Raw genomic sequence first — 18,043 nt, 5'->3', positions numbered from 1 at the left:
AGCTAGTTACTAGTTCTCTAGTCTGGCATCCTGATAAGATAGTTTTTTAATTTTTTTTACACAGAGGGAGAAAACTTTGTGACCACTGGATATAAAGGTCAGTGTCGCTCCCTTCTTACATAAGGGATCATTTTGTTCTCTTGCACAATTCATAAAATCCTCTTGGATTGAATTATGTACTCTTGGTTAAAAGTGATATACTTGTTTCTTCTTCAAGATGGCTGGTATATTATTCTGCACATTGAGCTATAGCTCTGTATGGAGTAGACCACTGAAGAAAGTGAGGGACTCAATCCACATACTGAAATTTAGGTTCTCTTGCATATCTTGCTTTGGCAGCATGGATGATGTAAGCAGAGCTGACAGCTAAATGCATGCTTCTTGCTTTTAATGAAGCTAGCTTCTCTGTGTACGTGGAAAGTATATGGTGAGGCCTTAAAATTCTCTATAAGATGGGCCTGGGGACTTTAATCTGAGTAGGGGACTTTTCTTGAATCTGCATTGTTTTAATTTAGATTGTATATTGGGGATGCATATTTGGAGAAAGAGGCTGTAGACATAACTGGGGAGGGGCTAAAGTTACCCCAAATCTGTGAATACCCTAGAAAACCATTCTAAAACACATAAGTGAATGCAAGACAGGTGCAATATAAGCTCAGAGTTAATGAGGAAGGGAACAGTGCCTGAAAGATGATTCGAGAAAGCTTCTTGTTGGAGTTAAACTTCTGCAGAGGAGAGGTGCAGAGAAGACTCATAGGCATGTACAGGAGCAAAGTGGATGAAAGGCCCATGATCACAGAATTTTGATTAGTTTTGGAGACCTTTCCAATGAAGCCAAGGACAGTTTCCTCTCCATTTTATTTAACTAAAGAAGACTTGACAGCTGGAGGGCAGAAGAGGCCATGCAGCCTGTGTTGTCCTTACCATGTGTCCGGGAAGATGCCAGGAGACTATAGCAGTGGCACACACTGTAGGTTCCAGACCAAGTTCCTGGCACAGCTGGAGAACCAGATTGATAGGCAGCAGTTTGAAGAATCAGTTTGAACTCTAAATTACCTTTATGCAGAAGCAGAGAAGCTTGGAGGCCAAGCGTATCTTGAAAGCTGTTTGGCTTGTTTAACAGCATCTACCATCTTCTTATGCATGGAAACTCATTATGAGAAGGTTCTGAAGAAAGTCCAAAATATATTCAAGGATAGAATGAGAAAATATGTGCTCCCCAAAAATTCCCCCGGAAAGACACTATTGAGGGAGGACTTCAAATTGCTGAAATTACCATTTGTGAGGACAGAGGCATGAGCAGTGGAGGATAAAACATAAAATTAAAGATCCCACCTCCAGCTGGGACCCTCATCTACCCAGTGGCCGATCACAGAGTCCCTACCTCCTCTCCAGAGCATCATTCCTTTGTATCTGCTACCAGAGCTGCAGTGCCATTTACTCCAAGGACGAATTTTCTAAAATTCCACACCTGGAGTGACCTCTAGTCTGTCAGCACCCACTTCGTGTTTCCAGATTGTGTAGGACTCTGATTCATTTCCAAGAAAAAAAAATGAAGAATTTCATATTTTTTTTTTAATTCAAAGTGATTTAATAAAATATGCAGTTGGTCAGCCCAATGCAATGTTGTATTTCTTACCTGCCACCAGTACCATGAATTCTCTTCATTTCTTGGGTTAGGTTTCCAGGTGGCTTTAAACTTCATATCTTAGCCAGTGTTCAGTCTTATTCCCTAAAATTAATAAAAGGCTTTTTTTTCCAGGTGAGAGATAGACTATGTCTATAGTTAGGTTCATGCATTTTCCAGATTTCATAGAACTACCAGTTTTGCCATGATTCAAATCTTAAGATTGATTTCTGCTGCTCAGTTTCTCAAACTGAAGCTCATTGAAAAAAATATGTATAATGTATTTGTTTTATTATAGTGAAAATACCTAATTAAAGCAGTATTGCATGCAATTTACAGTTATTTAGAGACTTTTATGTTATTATTGCATTCCTTTGAATGTTGGAAAGATGTGGTATGTGTTGCTTGTTCATTATGGAAATAAGTAAGCACAATAAAGTGGGTGTTAACCCATCAAACACCTATGTCCCTGAATGTGTAATGAGTAAATATTTTAATTATAGTTTTGTTATAAGTATAACTTGTGAGAAAAATTTAATAGGCTAATTTTTAAACATATTGGCAATTTCTTTATGATTCATAAATTCCTCATATAGTATTCAGTAAACAGAAATCTTATGGTTGGTTCAGTTGAGTGAGTGACTTCAAAGTTAAACTCTCAAGTCTTAGTCAATATTTCTAGCTTTTATTTTGTCTATGTGTTCCTAGTGTTTGTGTTTCTCATACCCTTCATTCTTTTCTGGGTTTGAGAGCACTGTATTTGGGAGAAAGTTAAGAAATATATTATGAGAGATTGAAGCAGTAAGCAGTAAAAGTTTTACTTTCAAAGATATTATAGGTGCTAATGCTGAATTTGACCTTTCTTGGAAGTGGTAGTTATTCAATGTATCCCATAAGTCTGTGTAACATTTTAATTGTATAAAACTTATTTGTTACTTTATAGCCTCTTATAGTGTGTCTGCCTTTTAAACCCATTGCAATACTTTGCTGAAATATTAACACATTAGTACAATTTTTTCTTAAAACAACAAAAAAATGGAGGAAACCTGTTCAAACATGTTAATAATAGTGGAAAATAACTTCATGATGCTAGAATGTGCTCAGCCTTTTGAAAAGTGCATGTGTAATTTTGCCTTATTTTAACAGAGGTTTTAAAAAGGTAAGTTACCATTTGTTGGAAATGTCTGTGTATTCCTAGGGTACCATGTGCTTCATAAACATTGATCTGAACTGAACTGGGACAAATGAAAATTTTGACCATTATTTAAAATTACACATCAGAACATTTGAAGACTTCTACTTGCTAATTCATTTTGGTAAAAAAAAGGATTATTAATCAGAGATAACCAAGAGCATAGCCATTTATATGTTATATAAAAAATGACCATTAGCGACTAGTAGGGGTCTAATCATAGGGTTAATTAGAATTAGTTCAGGAAGTCCACAAAACTACCTGGGGATATAGCTCCTGAGTCTCACTGATGCAAATCACTTTTTTGATTTCCTGTACAAAAAATGGAGCTAGATTTGGTCCTTTTGTTTAATTCCGATTATCGTATGACTGGAAAGTAGAACACATGGTGCGTGACGAGGGTGTTGGCAATTTGTGGAAGAATCTAAAAGATCATGACAGTAATTTGTACCTTGGCTCATCTCTGTAGTAAATCAGCTAAGAATTTTAGTATAATTTGAGGGTAATGGGGGTGGAAGTGGGGTAGAAGAAAAGGAAGATTTGGTCTTTTCCCGTCATCCCTTTTTGTAAAGGGTTCCCTTTGGTTCCCCTTCAGGAAGTGAAATAGAAAAAAAAAAAAAAAAACACAACAAAACTGCATTTGTCAGCAATGTCAGTATCTCTGGGTCAACCACAACTCAAAGACAGTAAGCAGGTCATTCAAAACAAGGACAGTGATTGCTATAAAACCGACAGGTACTCCTGTTGACACACACAGGCATACCCAGGGAGACCAGACTTGCTTCCTGCACAAAGCAAGCAACTGAAGGGAAATAATGAAGAGCCTACATGATAAAGCAATGGTGAGTAGCAATAACTCCAGCTTAAGGGCAAGCATTCCTAGGATTTCAGAAAAGCACATTTCTAGAGTTAGCCTTCATTAGAGTCTTTAAAAAAATTCTTCTTCTTCTTCTTCTTCTTCTTCTTCTTCTTCTTCTTCTTCTTCTTCTTCTTTAAAAGCTGACTTTAATTTTGATTCTTGCTTGGTGGAGAGAAAGAAAAAAATAATTAGAAAACTTATAGTGGGGTGTAAAACATAACTGATGATTTTTGCCCCAGTGGTGTTAGTGAAACCGGTCTTGAAAATCAGAATCAGGTCTTTGTTCTCCTGGTGTTGAACATTAAACACCCAAGAAATGCTGAGGGAAGACAATATGTTTTATTTAAGGAATAAGAGAGAGAGAGAGAGAGAGACTCCTCCAGAAAAGAGAGGGTCCAGAGCTGGTGCCCAAGGCAGTGGGAGTGTCTTGGCCCTTTGTAGATTTTAGGTTTCCTTTCTTCTCATGCCTTCCTGACTGAAAGGTGGGTGTGACCAAAAGGCAAGAAGAGAGTGGTCCAGGGGGTGATTGCTTGTGTTGGAAAGTGTGATCCTTCCCCTCCCCTGGAGGCTGTTAGCAACTGGGTGATGGTTGAGTGTTATCTATACATTTTCTTTTTAATAATCAGCTACCAGGTTGCCCTGGTCACATCAGCATGTGCATTCCTTGGTACATAACGACAGGCATGGTCTCTGGTGATCACTCATGATAGAGTTAGGTTGGCCTAAAACTCTTATCTCATGGGGGGAGCTTAGCCAGTCCTTTAGGAAACATGTATGTATGTATTTTACCCAAGGAAGCTGGGACCCCAAGTGGTTTCGTGATCCTCCCAAGAGCACAGGAGCATCCTGGAGGAGAAATGAAACACCCAGTGATGAATTTTGGACAGCTCCTGGAGGACAGAAATTTCCTGTGTTTCTGGTAGCAGGTTGTTTTTTCCATTGTCTTGTTCCTCTGATAGTCAGAGGGAGGTTAATGTGATGGAAATATATCCCCTTCCCTTGTATCTGGACTCCTGCCAATGCCTGACATCAGCCAGATAAGGCCTGGGAAGAATTTAATATGGAAGTACATGAAAATAAGGCTTAGGAAATCAGGCACCATGTTATTGGCCTAGATAATCCCTCTTTTATTCTCCTTTTAAAAGCTGTGCAACTTAAAAGAGGTTGGATTTCATAAAAGGTTCATGGCATATGGCAATGATAACACTTTTATTTTATATTTGTGTATTATTTTAGAGATTACAAGAAATGTGGTAAAATGCAGTATCTAGAGGGTTTGGAGTCAGTCAGACTCACTCCCCTGCTGGATAAATGTGGGATTTTAGGTTAGTTAGTTAGCCTCTTTATGCTTTAATTTTCTTAACTGTATAGTGGAATAATAATGGCATTTACCTTATGGCATTTTTTTTGGTGTGGATTAGCTGATATAATTGAGAGTAAATGAATCTATACTTTGTGGTGGAAGATCTTTGCATGCTTAGCTTTTGCATAGTTTGTATCATGCAACAGTAAAGATAGAGAAAGCATTCAATAAGTGTTAATTTGTATTATTATTATTAACCCAAGACTCTCATTATCCACTAAATAGATGGGAATTACTTCTTCATTATGTAAATGATCAAAAGCTCAATGAAATGATTTATTTAACCTCACTGGATACTGTAAACACAAGAACTGAAGCATAAATATAAGTTTTCTGGCTCCAAATACAGTATGCTTCTTTCTGAAAGATTCAGAGGCAAGATTGCTAAATTTAAAGCTACTGTGTCCAAGAAAATCTTTTAGGTAGTTTTGTTCTCCTAAGCCATTTCTATTTCTGGTTTCTTTGAAGAAATCTGATGGATTGTTAGCAAGAAACGTGACAGTGCAAGAGGCTTTGGAGTTGGACTAGACGTTGAAAGATTTGGCAAGCACAAATTCTCATGGACCTACTAGCTGGCCAGCTTCTGTAGGGCATTCCTACATGGGGTGGGTGTAAACTGTAGATGAGACTGGGGAAAATTCAAATGGGCTCTCTGCTGGGCTCACAATAGAGTGAGGTGCCAAGGCAGGCTGAGGATGGACATGTCCTGTTACTGCCCACCTTCAGCTGGAGCTTTCTCATTCTACAGAATGAGAGTGATATTTATTTACCTGTTTTGTAAGTGACAATAGAAATTCAAGTTTATAAAGTGCTCTGAACTTTTCTGGGAAGAAGTGCTCTTTGTTTTATTGCTAAGAATGAACAACAGCTGTGTGCTGGGGGCCTGTGAGCCCAGCTATTCAGTAGGCTGAACAAATTTGAGACCAGCATGGGCAATACAGTGAGGTTCTGTCTCAAAATAAAAAATAAAAAGGAATAGGGATGTAGTTCAGTGGTTAAGTGCCCCCCCGCCCCGATTCAATCCCTAGTACCAAAAAAAAAAAAAAAAAAAAAAAAAGGCCTGCAGATATAGCTCACTGATAGAAAACTTGAGGTCCTAGGTTCAATCCCCAGTACTAGAAAAACAAAAACAAAATAAAAACCAGCAACAGCCTTATCAGAGTTTCTGCTCTGTATTGCATAAATCTACAACTAAATCTATAGCTTTATGGAGCTAACCAGAGTGATTTGCAGACATCATCTGATTTTCTGATAAAGAGCCATGTGGTCTATAAAACTTATGCAATTCTAATATAGCTTTCACATTGTTTAAAATGCTTGGATCCTCTAGTGAGACAAAGCTAAGATCAATGTTGGTAATAATGACCTGCAATGGCAATAGCTCTAACCATTGACATGTAGGTTGGAGTCTCTCTGGCACTAATAAGGCTGGTGAATCCAATCAAGGTATTTATTGCTTCTTAGATGTAACTCTTTCACCTAATTGGGATAATTAATATTAGCTATGTAACTCACAACATAGTTGTTAATGTCCAGTATTTAAAGAGATGTGAAAGTATGTTTCCTAAAATTCTACAAGAATTCTTAAGTAAAAATAATAATGACTTGTTAGAAGCATGGTTATTATTACTAAATCACATAAACCTAAGGTATAGTTACTTTAGGCCTTGATCATGAAAATAGAAGTGATTCAATGAATATGGTACACAAGGAGAAAGAGAAAATTCAAAGAGGGAATTTACTAAAAAACCTAAAATTTCTTAACTTTAGGGGAGCTATCTAAGGACCTTTTGATATAAATTGGAATCTTTTTTTTAAAAACTTCACAGCACTTTGTCAGGATAGGAGGTGCACAAAGTAAATTCCACTGTGTAGGATTAGCTCAGTATTGACTATTGCTACCCATATCAAATACTTACCATGTGCTGGTAGGACTCATTTTGAATTGATCATTGCATTTGATCTTAGCATTTTCTATTTTTTTTTAAGTTGTAGATGGACACAATACCTTTATTTTATTTGTTTATTTTTATGTGGTGCTGGGGATCAAACCCAGTGCCTCATACATGCTAGGCAAGCGCTCTATCACTGAGCTACAACCCCAGCCCATGATCTTAACATTTTCTGGTGGAGGAAACTGAGTCACAGTCATAAGAGTCCTGTATGGACTCCGGACATTTGACTCTAGAGCCACCACAGCACAGAGTTAGGAGAGAGCTGTTGAATGAGTGAATGATTGTGGGGGACAAGAGTGGATGACTGCTGATCACCTTGCTTTCAACTATTTTTAGTACCAGCTACCTCAGTACAACTAGTTGACATCATGAACTTTTGGTTTACTCTTTTCATTGTTTGCCTTCAGCATCTGCAAAAGAATAAGAGAGCCTTTTAAACCAACCTGTCTAATTACTTGCCATACCTGAAAAGTGTGAACCTGAACAACATTGGGCCCAGAGAATGAAAGCAACTAGGTTTAACTCTTCTTGTGCATTGTTTTAGACCTTGTCCATTCCCTATAAGGGTCAGTGGGGATGTTCAGATGAACAAATCATGGTCATGCCAAAGGGAAGCTGGCCAGATGGTCAGATTTTTAGTTCTCCTTTTAGTTTGGTTTTCACAGAGTGCTTTTTTTTCTCTGTGTTCCAATGATACCAGATAAACTGATACATCACTGGTAGTATAAAATATACATTCCAGAGCTAAAGAGAAATAGTTTCCATATTCTCTGTTGTTGTGCATCATTAACGCCCCTGCTTCTTTCAATTAGCAAAGATAATTGGAACTTTGCTATAGTTGGTTTTGCGTAATGTTTTTCTTAATGCATCAAGCATAACCATATTGTTTAATTTAAATGTGTCATTCTGTTCATTTGCTCATCCACTCCTTCATTTATTCAGAGAGTATTTATGGAACACCTGTACTATGCCCATTATCATACAGGGAGTTATAATCTAAGGGATGTACATATGACATGAACACAAATACTACATTTCTAGATAATATAAAAATGCTGCTTGAGTGATAAATGGTAAAATTATTATTTAATAATGGTAAACATCTAATTAAGCCACAAATTAGTGGGGCCTTGATGGAAGGATATGATTCAACAGATAGAGGTGGGACAGTGAATTTTAAGAGGATAGATGGTTGGGAGGAAGGATTTTGTGAATATTTGAGGGATCTGAGGTTGGGAATAAAAACAAAAGTGGTCATTTTTTTAAGCCTGTGTTTTTGTCTAACAGACGTATATGGGCTTCACATAAATCATATAAACTGAGTATTATCATACATTTGGGAACAGGAGAAACCAGGGGCTTAATAGGGAAGCCAAGACAAGATTTAAACATAGTCCCAGACTTTACATCTCTCTGTCTCCCTGCTTATAAGGTCTTGAACTATAGAGGGCTTCAAGTGCTAGGCTAATGAGATTACTTTTCTGTTTGGCACCCAAATATCTTCAAGTATGACTGTTCCAATTTCCAGGTGAAGACTTGGGGTCTAGAGAGAAGCCCTGATCTCACTAAGGGACCAGGAAAGCTTGGTTCATCTAGATCATGCATTTTCTCATGCCTGCAAGTGACACAAGAGTCCAACCAACTGCAATCTTCTGTATTTTCCAGGTCAAGTGTCTGCTGCTATTGATGTTGGGGTTTGCCTTTCTGAGGGAAGCAGCAGCCAGAAAAACCCCCAAAACAATGGCTCCTGTCCTCCAGAAGCCTGGGAACTGCCCTCCTCTGGAGGACAACAGTGTGAAGGTTGACATTCGCATCCTCAATCAAAACCAGGGCATTGCCATATCACACGACTTTCAGAACCGCTCCATCTCCCCATGGGATTACAAGTAAGTGCACAGGAGACAGATCTTCACATCCTTTTGAAAACATGGTTATTTATTTTAATCATAAAGTAGAAAATTTGTAATATGTACAAATGGAAGAAAAAAGCCCTCATATTCAGTCTGAACAACAGAAGTTCTACTTTCCTTGGGAGCTCCGATTTTTCTTGCTGTTTTGGGCTAGGTCTACCTCTGTGGTTGAAGGTGGTAATATATTGCTTGCACTTTCTCCTTGACTTTCTGCCTTTTTTTGATTCATCCAGTTCCAGGTTGGAATTTACAAACTTTTTGTGTAGGAAGAAAGGATCTTTTAAATGAAGATAAATGGGAACCAGAAAAGTCAGTTAGGAGAGAGCCACTCAAATTTGACATTGTCCTCAAGGCATGGGTATGAAGGAAGAGTTGGGGAGAAAGTCCATTTTGGAAAGTGGATGGTAGTGTGGGGACCTTCGGTGATAGTCTTGTGGTTTTGTCCTAAGATATAGGTCCTAGGAACACAAAGCACCACCACTACTCTCCAAAAATGAGCATGAAAACAGGTTTCAGGTTTTTGGGGATCGTAGCATAGATCCCCCCACAAGAGGAGAATGTACCTTGGCAAACTGGCTGATTCTCTTCATACTTCATACTTCTAGGCAGAAGGGACTATTGAGAGAAAAACTAGCATAAGGCCCTGGATTCAGACATAAGGCTTTGCTTTTCCTCCAAGTAGCAGGCTTTATAGATTGTATATTGGGAAATCTAGTGGTGATGTTCAATCTCTAGGTAAAGGATAAGCAATGATCATCATCATAATAATGCAAATAAAAATGAACTCAAAGATCTAACATTAATTGAATGCTAATATTGTAGGGGTGTATTGTATATGCATTTGTATCACTGAATGTTCTCCACAATCCCACCAGAGAATGATATGGGAGAATCACCATTTTATTATTGAGGAAACAGGTTTAGGGAGTTAACTGCCCAAGAGTGGCATATGCCAGGCTGCCTGGCTCCAGTACCCTTCTTACTCAGAGCTGCTCCCCTGTAGGCGAAAGCCCACTGCTACGGGCTCTTATCCATGGTCCATCTTCCTTTCTCTGGTCTCACCATTTCACTTTGGCTTGTTACTCTTGCAGCATCACCAGGGACCCCCACCGGTTCCCCTCCGAGATTGCAGAGGCCCAGTGTAGACACTTGGGCTGCATCAATGCCCAGGGTCAGGAAGATAACTCCATGAACTCGGTTGCCATCCAGCAAGAGATCCTGGTACTTCGAAGGGAGCCTCAGGATTGCTCTCATTCCTTCCGGCTGGAGAAAGTGCGGGTGACTGTTGGTTGCACCTGTGTCACCCCCATCGTCCACCATGTGGCCTGACAGCTGTACATCAACTCTTCTGAGGAAGCTATTGAAATGCCACTCCTTACCCACCTCTCTGCAGCAAGTCCTGTCTGATCCCCAATTTTCTTCACTTCTTAGGGCTCTTACTGAGATCTGCATGGAATTCTCAAAGCTCTGTATTAAATGTAGAGTTAATTTTCTGGGTGTTTTAGAATCATTACATAGTCCTGACATGTTCCAATGTCTTGACCCCCTAACAATGGATGGAGGAAATTTAAGGAGTCCTTGGCCCACTCTCTTTACGTCATATAATGACCACCTCCTAGTCACACAGTTACCTTGATCCAGTGCCATTCCCTGGGATCTCTTTTGGGGAAAGAGGCCTCTGTTTCCCCTAGTTGGAAATGCAGAAAATGTATTTATAATGAGAGTGTGGGAGGGACTTTGTAGGGTGTGATGGGTTGGTAAGGATGGGGACAAGGATCTGGCACATGTCTGTAGGAAGCAATAACTACATGTTCATGAGGTTGGTTTGAACTACTAAATATTTATATTTGCAAGGGAATTGTCCATATATTTATGACCTATTGATTATATAAAATGTTGGCATAAAAATTAATATATGCAGGACTAATATAATAAAATATTATTTAAAAATACTTGAGGTGTTTATGTTTAGTCTCAGTTTGTACTCACAGATGGTATAGCCCTCAAGAGTTTGAAATTCTGTATTCATGTCATTCATTTGTCATATTTCCTCTTCAGAATACTGGTGTTAGAGTTATTTTATTATTGGTGGTTCTTGAGGGTTGTTGACATGGATAATTAAGGAAAATGGTGCAAATAGTACCCAGGTTCACAGTAACACTTTATTGCTTCACCATTCCTGTTATATTATTTTACAGAGCAAACATTTATCAGCCTCTATGCTAGCCACTGGAGATACAAGGTAAAGCCAGAAATGTCTATGGAAGGGGGCAGTATTGGCAGCAATCATTCGCAGAATTCCTAGTCATTAGGGCCATGTGGTCATTTTGCATCCTTCTCATTGTGACTTCTGGTCCTTTAGATTCACCCATTGTCCTTCATCCATTTTTCTTTTTTTTTTTAATTTTTTTTATGGTTGTAGATGGACAGAATGTTTTTATTTTATTTATTTTTATGTGGTCCTAAGGATTGAACCCAGTGCCTCACATATGCTAGGCAAGTGCTCTGCCACTGAGCTACAGCCCCAGCCCTTTTATCCATTTCTTGTGTTTCTTGCGGGGCACATGCATATCCGTATTCCAGTCTCAATGCCTCCCTGGGGAAACTTAGAGGCCCTTTTATGCCTCCCTTGCCTAGATACAGCATACCACTTTTTCTCCTTTACTGCCAACATGCCACTGGCTGAGAGCACACCTGCATCATTGCTGCCTTCCAGGTTCCAGGGAGGAAGTGAAATATCTGTCTTCACTCCCACCTGGGACTTGACTTGAGATTGGCAGGTAGCAGGTGCCTGGCTCCCATTCCTTATTCTTTTATTCAATCTGTTGAGAGTAGGGGAAAGGGAGTGGTTGGAGAGGCTAACTCCTCACTTATTTATTCCAGAATCTTTTGCTTAAGATATAAATACTGACTTTTGTATTTAAAACTTTCAAGCTCTTGAAACTTAAAAAATCTTTCTCTCTTGGCTATCAAGAGCTTACTGTGTTTGGCTGGGGACATAGTTCAGTGGCCGAGCCCTTGTCTAACATGCGTGAGGCCCTGGTTCAATCTCCAACAAACACCCGCCCCCCCCCCCCATGCCCCAACGCAGAGTTCGCTATGAATCTCACAAGTCCATTTTGATGTTTAAATCTGTGCAGAGAATTTTCCTTTCTCTGCTCATTTTGCAGAAATTGCCCTACCCCAAGGATCACATATATAAAAAAGCCCTGTGGATATCAGTTCAAGTATAGAAATGAAGGACTGAAGGGAGAAAAAATAATTACACTTCTGAGTGTCAAGATATTTTATGATTACATATGTACATATGTGATTTCAAAGCAGAGTACTAAATACTATGATCAGATACAAAATATTAGGATGACAGTTTGCTGGGAAATGTCAGAAAGGAGATGAATATGAAATGGTTTGGAGGAAAATAAGGGAAAGGCTTTCCATGCAAAGGGAGGAGCACCTGCAAAGGTCAGAGGTATAAGAAAGCCTAATGTTAGGAGAAAAGCGAGTAGTTTCATGTGCCCAACATAGTGTTGACTTGGGGCCAGTGGGGAACACACAACCAATATTTCCTTAATGAATAATGAATGAATGAGTGAGCACAGCTGTAGACAAAGAGCTATAGGCAACTGGGTCCCTTGTGGGTAGTTTTGTAAGCTCCCTTACAGGAGGTACAAGAGCATGGCTATATCTCACACAGGTGACTTTGGTGATGATGAACAAAAGGGATTAGAAATCTAAAGGCCATTAACGATTGGAGAGAAGGCAGATTCTCTCTAATGATAGATTCACCTTGTTAGAGCGAGATGGACCCCTATAGATCACTTTGTCTTTCTCAGTTGCAAATGTGACCTGGAGAATTAAGAGACTTGTTTAAGTTCACTGAAGTAGTTAGTGGCAGAAACAGATTCACTGACTCCAAGTTCATGATTTTTCGTGTTGATTTTGCAACAATGCTATAGTGTGTCCAATAAGAACCCTTTTTGGTCATTTATCTACGTGTTCTAGGGATGACCCTTGGAGAGGGTACAGAAGTAACTCCACATTTCCAAATACATGGAGTCTTGGAGCCTGGGCCCCTGAGCACAGCTTAACTTCCCTGTTTGTGCTGAGGGTTGGTGGTCCATCAGGCAGTTGCAACTTCTCTCCTTTCCACAAGGTGGCACGCTGCAGGCTGCGGTTCTTAGATTCCTTAGCATAGGTTGAAAGGAAATAAATGGCTGCTGTATGAGGGTGTCTGTCTGTTTTTTTTTTTTTTTGGCGATTTGAGACACTGCTGTGCAGAATGAGCAGACTGTGTTCTCCTCCTCCTCCTCTTCCTTCTTTTCTCATCCTGCTATATTTTCTTTAATTAAGTACAAAGATCTCTACTCTCTAGGCATGTCACCTAAAGACCATTTATTTCACCCACTGCTCTGTTTGGCCACCAGTTTCTTGCCTCTCTCTTCAGCCTTTCTCTTCCTGGGGGAAGAGAAATCCATGGTTCATTGCCTTTGCCAATAACAAAAATTTTGGAGAGCCAGTGGCAAAGCTGTTGCCGTTAGCATCTTATACATGAACCACGACAAAAGAGCCAGATTCTCTCTCTCTTTTGGTGATGACACCAGTTCTTCCCAAGTTAGCACTTCCAGTCACCATACACAGGTTACAATGTCAAACTTGATGAAATTGGTAATCTTGCCAGTCTCCAAATCAATCTGAATTGTGTCATTCATCTTGATTAGGGGATCAGGGTAGCAAATGATTCGAGCATTGTGAGTCACCGTGATGAGGGATTCCTTTTGTGTCCACAAAGATCTTTCTCACTTTGCCCAACTTGGACTCGGCTTCCTCAGGTGTAATACGATGAACAGCAAAATGATCCTTGGTGTCATAGATCAGATGGAAATTCTCTCCAGCCGTATGAATGCTGATGACATCCATAAAACCAGTGGGGTAGGTTATATCAGTTCAGACTTTGCCATCAATCTTAATGAAGCGCTGCATGCAAATCTTTTTTTACTTCATCTCCTGTCAGGGCACAGTTAAGTCTGTTTCTTAGAAAAATGGTGAGAGGAAGACATTCTCTCAGCTTGTGGGGACCAGTGGATGGACAAGGAGCAGGTATATTATCCAATTTACCCATCCGCCAATGCTTTAGAGCTGCTACCCACTTCAGATGCTTCTTGGGACCATGAGCCATGGCTGCTCTAGGCACAGAAAGACAACAGACTGTGTCCTTCAGCTCTGTGTCCTTCAGCTCTGTGTCCAGTTTTCTAGAACTCGGAGGTCCCTTGTTTTGCATGTAGGAGAAATGGACTAAGTTGAGTGGTTCAGCTGTTCAAATCCAAAGTTCCCATCCTGTGCAGAGAGAGGACCTTTCCGTGAGGAACCTTGGAAGCACACTGTACTTCTTTTGATATCTAGTTCTTTTTTATGAAGGCTTGGCTGAGGGAAAAACCATATCCTCAGTCTGTCTCTGGGTTTCTCTTTCTTCCTATCCTGTCCCCAAATTTTGATGATAGTCATCGAAATTTTTAAAACTGTGAGAAATTTCACTTGTAATTTTCAGTGAGGAAAAAAGCTGTTTTGTCTCTCTTTTTTAATCCCTAATAAAAGGAGAGTTAGAAAGAATGCATTTAATATGCAGACAGTTATTGGCTTTGAATCCTGTTTTACTATTTCTGGTTGTGTGAATTTAGGCAATTTAGTTCTTCTTAAATGACTTAATACAATATTTGGGAAATCTAAGCCCTGTAACAGATAAACATTATACCGCGAGAGACAAAACTTCTGTTTTCCCCTTTGCTGGGCCCAGGGAAACTCAGAACCAACTTTAATACTTAAGTACAATGACTATGTTATTCCACATGGTTATCAAATTGCTTTTTCCACTTAATTTCTACACACACACACACACACAGTAGATTTAAAGCGGTTTAAACAAAGAATGTCTATATGCTAATGGTTGATAAGTGGTTGTTTGTTTAAACCACTTTTCCAATTGTGAAAAGTCAATGAAGCTATAAATTTAATACATTTAAAAAATCCCCTTTGGACCCAATTGTTTATTATAACCGACTCTGGTGGTATAATTTGGAAGAGAAGCATTTTTTAGTTCGAGAAACTGCAGGGGTAGTAATGTCCAGCTGGATAGGTATGTACTTGACAGTGTGACCTACTGCTATCTCACTGGCAGCTCTCAGTGGGTACCAACTTTTAGAATGTTGCTCAGCAGTGTTAAAGAAGATATTTTTAACCCCTTCCCAAGGGAAGGGCCATGATTTGTGCAAAAAAAAAAAGCTTTTGCCTGAAAAATGTTCATTTCTTCTCTTACATTGTACCAGCATCATTAGAGATCACCACAGCACAGTGACTAAGCGCAAGGATGTTGGAGCTAGATGCTAAGTTAAAATGTTAGTTCTGGAACTTACTGACTGTGACTGTTACTAATGATTTGAGCAAGTTACTGAACTCTCTTTTCCTGCTTTTCCTCAGTTGTAAAATGGACATGATGCCACAACCAGCTTCCTAGAGCATTTGAGGGGACAGAATCAGGTTATATGTAAGGTGCTTAGGACAGGACCCGACCTGGTCAGTCTGTCATTGCTCAGTGCATTATTTCAAAAGAGAAAAGCCATCCATTATCCCAGCACAATAATGTATTGCTTTTGATATTTGGCTTTCTCTTCTGCTCATTTGCCTCACAGGTACATACTTTATAAGGCTGACAGTGTGACATATGTGAATTTTTATTTGATGATTTTAAATTTATTGTTTTATTTCATGTATTTCCAATGTTTCCATAGAATTTTAATGGTGATTTTTTAAGGCTACGTAGTACATTCAAGGAGATGAACCAGAATTTATTTCATATTCCTCTATTTAAGTATTTCCACTTAAAAATTAGATAAGTCTTATACTTGTTTTAATTATTTTTCAGGATTGTGAACTACATAATACAGATAAGAAGAATGAATCTCTCTGATTGGCTTGTGTGTTAAAATTCTGTGTCTGCAAATCTTTAGTTTACTGGGTAAGCTTTTAATTTCTCTGAGTCTTGGTCTTTTCAGCTCTAAAATGGGATGATAATAATAATTGCCTCATAGGCTTGTGATGTGGATTAAAATAAGAACTAAATGCAAGCATTTAGAGCAGTTTCTAGCTTAAACTAGCTGCTATTAGTCTTACTGGCTAAGCAGGCTTAGCCTGTGGATAAATGCTTTTGCCTTTCAATTCTTGTTTTTAAACTCAAGCAAATCAAAGCATTAGCCAAAGATGGATTTATGAGTTGTCCTGGGGTTGTGGCTGTCACTAAACCTAGAGGTTTCTGACTCCACTGGCTTACCTCTGTGGTTTCCTTATGTACTGTTTGTAGGTGTCACACCACAGCACTTGGTATGGCCTAAGGCGAGGACTAGACCTTGTTTGTAGTGGTGACAACACTAGAAGCCCTGTAACCATTTCTCACAACCACATTCTCATGGCTTTGATAGAAACTAGGTCTGGGAGATGTAGCTCTGGACACTCTGTGTGTGCCAAATGCTGGAGTAGGTAGGATCTGAGTGTGAGTGTCCCCTGGAAAGGAATGCCATGCTCATGGGAAAGTGCCCAGTATTCTTAAGATATTAATCAATCAGGAAAGAGCTCTCTGGAGTCCCAAACTTGTGCCAATTCCACAATCCTGGGCTTCTCGACATTTAGAGGAAAAACCCCAGATTTCCCACAGACCACTTGTCAAATGCCTGATTGCCTTCTGTGGTCACCTCAAACCCCAAGTGGGATCTATTGTGAAGACAAAGTTTTCTTCTGCCTCTTGCTTTGACTACGTCTATATATGAGATGCTGATCTTCTGGATACTATGTTGAAAATACATAGAAAATAGAGTCAAATATAAAAGCAAACAAATCTTTTCTTTTGGATCTATGGTGCTTAACTTTATGAGATCTATTAAGTTCTCTGATATGGATATAAGAATTTGAATGAATTGCATTCAAATTCATATGAGAGTGATTTTTTTTTTGGTGAAGAAATAAAATAATGTAGTTACTCCTATTATATAGTGGGCAAATAGAAATAGATTCCCCATTATTTTCCTTAGTACCAGAGTCCTTTGTAATGAAAACAGTGTTACTGTTCAGTGGATAAGTGTTACAACAGAATAGACACTCTTCAAATATTTCATGTATTTACTCAATTTTAAATCTTTTTTTTAAAAAAATAAATTATTTATTCTAATTTGTTATATATGATGGCAGAATGCAATTTCATATTACACATATAGAGCACAAAGTCACTGGTTGTACACAAAGTATTTTCACACAATTCGTGTCTTCTTTGTACATGCACTTAGAGCAATGATGTTTAACTCATTACACCATTATTCCTACCCTTTAGTCCCCTCCTCTCCCCTCCCTCCTCATTCCTCCCAAAATTCCTTCATTCCTCCCATAATTCCCCCATCACCATTAAGAGTCAGCATCCGCATATCAAAGAAAACATTCAGTCTTTGGTTTTTTGGAATTGGCTTACTTCACTTAGTATTATATTCTCCAACTCCATTCATTTACCTGTAAATGCCATTATTTCATTCTCTTTTAAAGCTGAGTAATGTTCCATTGTGTATGTATACCAAAGTATCCCTATCCATCTACTGAAGGGCATCTGAGTTGGTTCCACAATTGATATGGTTGTGTCTCTGTAGTATGCTGTTTTTAAGTTCTTTGGGTATAAACCAAGGAGTGTGATAGCTGGGTCAAATGGCGGTTTCATTCCAATTTTTCCAAGGAATCTCCATACTGTTTTCCAGGATTCCTGTAGTGCAAGAATTAAAACCAAGAATCAATAAATAGGATGGATTCAAACTAAAAAGCTTCTTAGCAAAAGAAACTATCAGTGAGGTGAATAGAGAGCCTACAGAATGGGAGCAAATCTTTACCACAAGCACATCAGATAGAGCACTAATCTCTAGGATATATAAAGCACTCAAAAACCTTAACATCAAAAACAAAAACAAAAACAAATAACCCAATCAATAAATGGGCCAAGGAACTGAACAGACACTTCTCAGAAGAGGACATACAATCAATCAACAAAAATATGAAAAAATGTTCAACATATCTAGCAATTAGAGAAATGCAAATCAAAACTTCTCTAGATTTCA

At 38.9% G+C, this 18,043-nt stretch overlaps 1 protein-coding gene and 1 pseudogene across 1 annotated transcript; one reads left to right on the top strand and one right to left on the bottom strand.

Annotated features, from left to right (window-relative positions):
• Positions 1 to 939: 939 nt before the first annotated feature.
• Il17f (interleukin 17F) lies at positions 940 to 10,669 on the top strand. The gene is made up of 3 exons (XM_015487384.2): positions 940 to 1,038; positions 8,662 to 8,882; positions 9,998 to 10,669. Exons 1-3 carry the CDS (start codon positions 940 to 942, stop codon positions 10,233 to 10,235), a joined length of 558 nt encoding a protein of 185 aa, XP_015342870.1. The 3' UTR covers positions 10,236 to 10,669.
• A 2,550-nt stretch (positions 10,670 to 13,219) lies between these two features.
• On the bottom strand, positions 13,220 to 14,082 carry LOC107144094 (annotated as a pseudogene).
• Positions 14,083 to 18,043: the final 3,961 nt, after the last annotated feature.

Source organism: Marmota marmota, unplaced genomic scaffold (genome assembly GCF_001458135.2).
Source record: "Marmota marmota marmota unplaced genomic scaffold, marMar, whole genome shotgun sequence".
Lineage (NCBI taxonomy): Eukaryota > Metazoa > Chordata > Mammalia > Rodentia > Sciuridae > Marmota > Marmota marmota.
The sequence above is the reverse complement of the archived record's forward strand: the minus strand, read 5'-3'. Positions and strand labels throughout refer to the sequence as shown.

Coding starts and splice junctions, on each gene's coding strand:
- Il17f (XM_015487384.2), top strand. CDS start 940: ATGCCAGGAGACTATAGCAGTGGCACACACTGTAGGTTCCAGACCAAG. Junction 1,039..8,661: donor GGCAGCAGTTTGAAGAATCA/GTTTGAACTCTA, acceptor TGTATTTTCCAG/GTCAAGTGTCTGCTGCTATT. Junction 8,883..9,997: donor ATCTCCCCATGGGATTACAA/GTAAGTGCACAG, acceptor TTACTCTTGCAG/CATCACCAGGGACCCCCACC.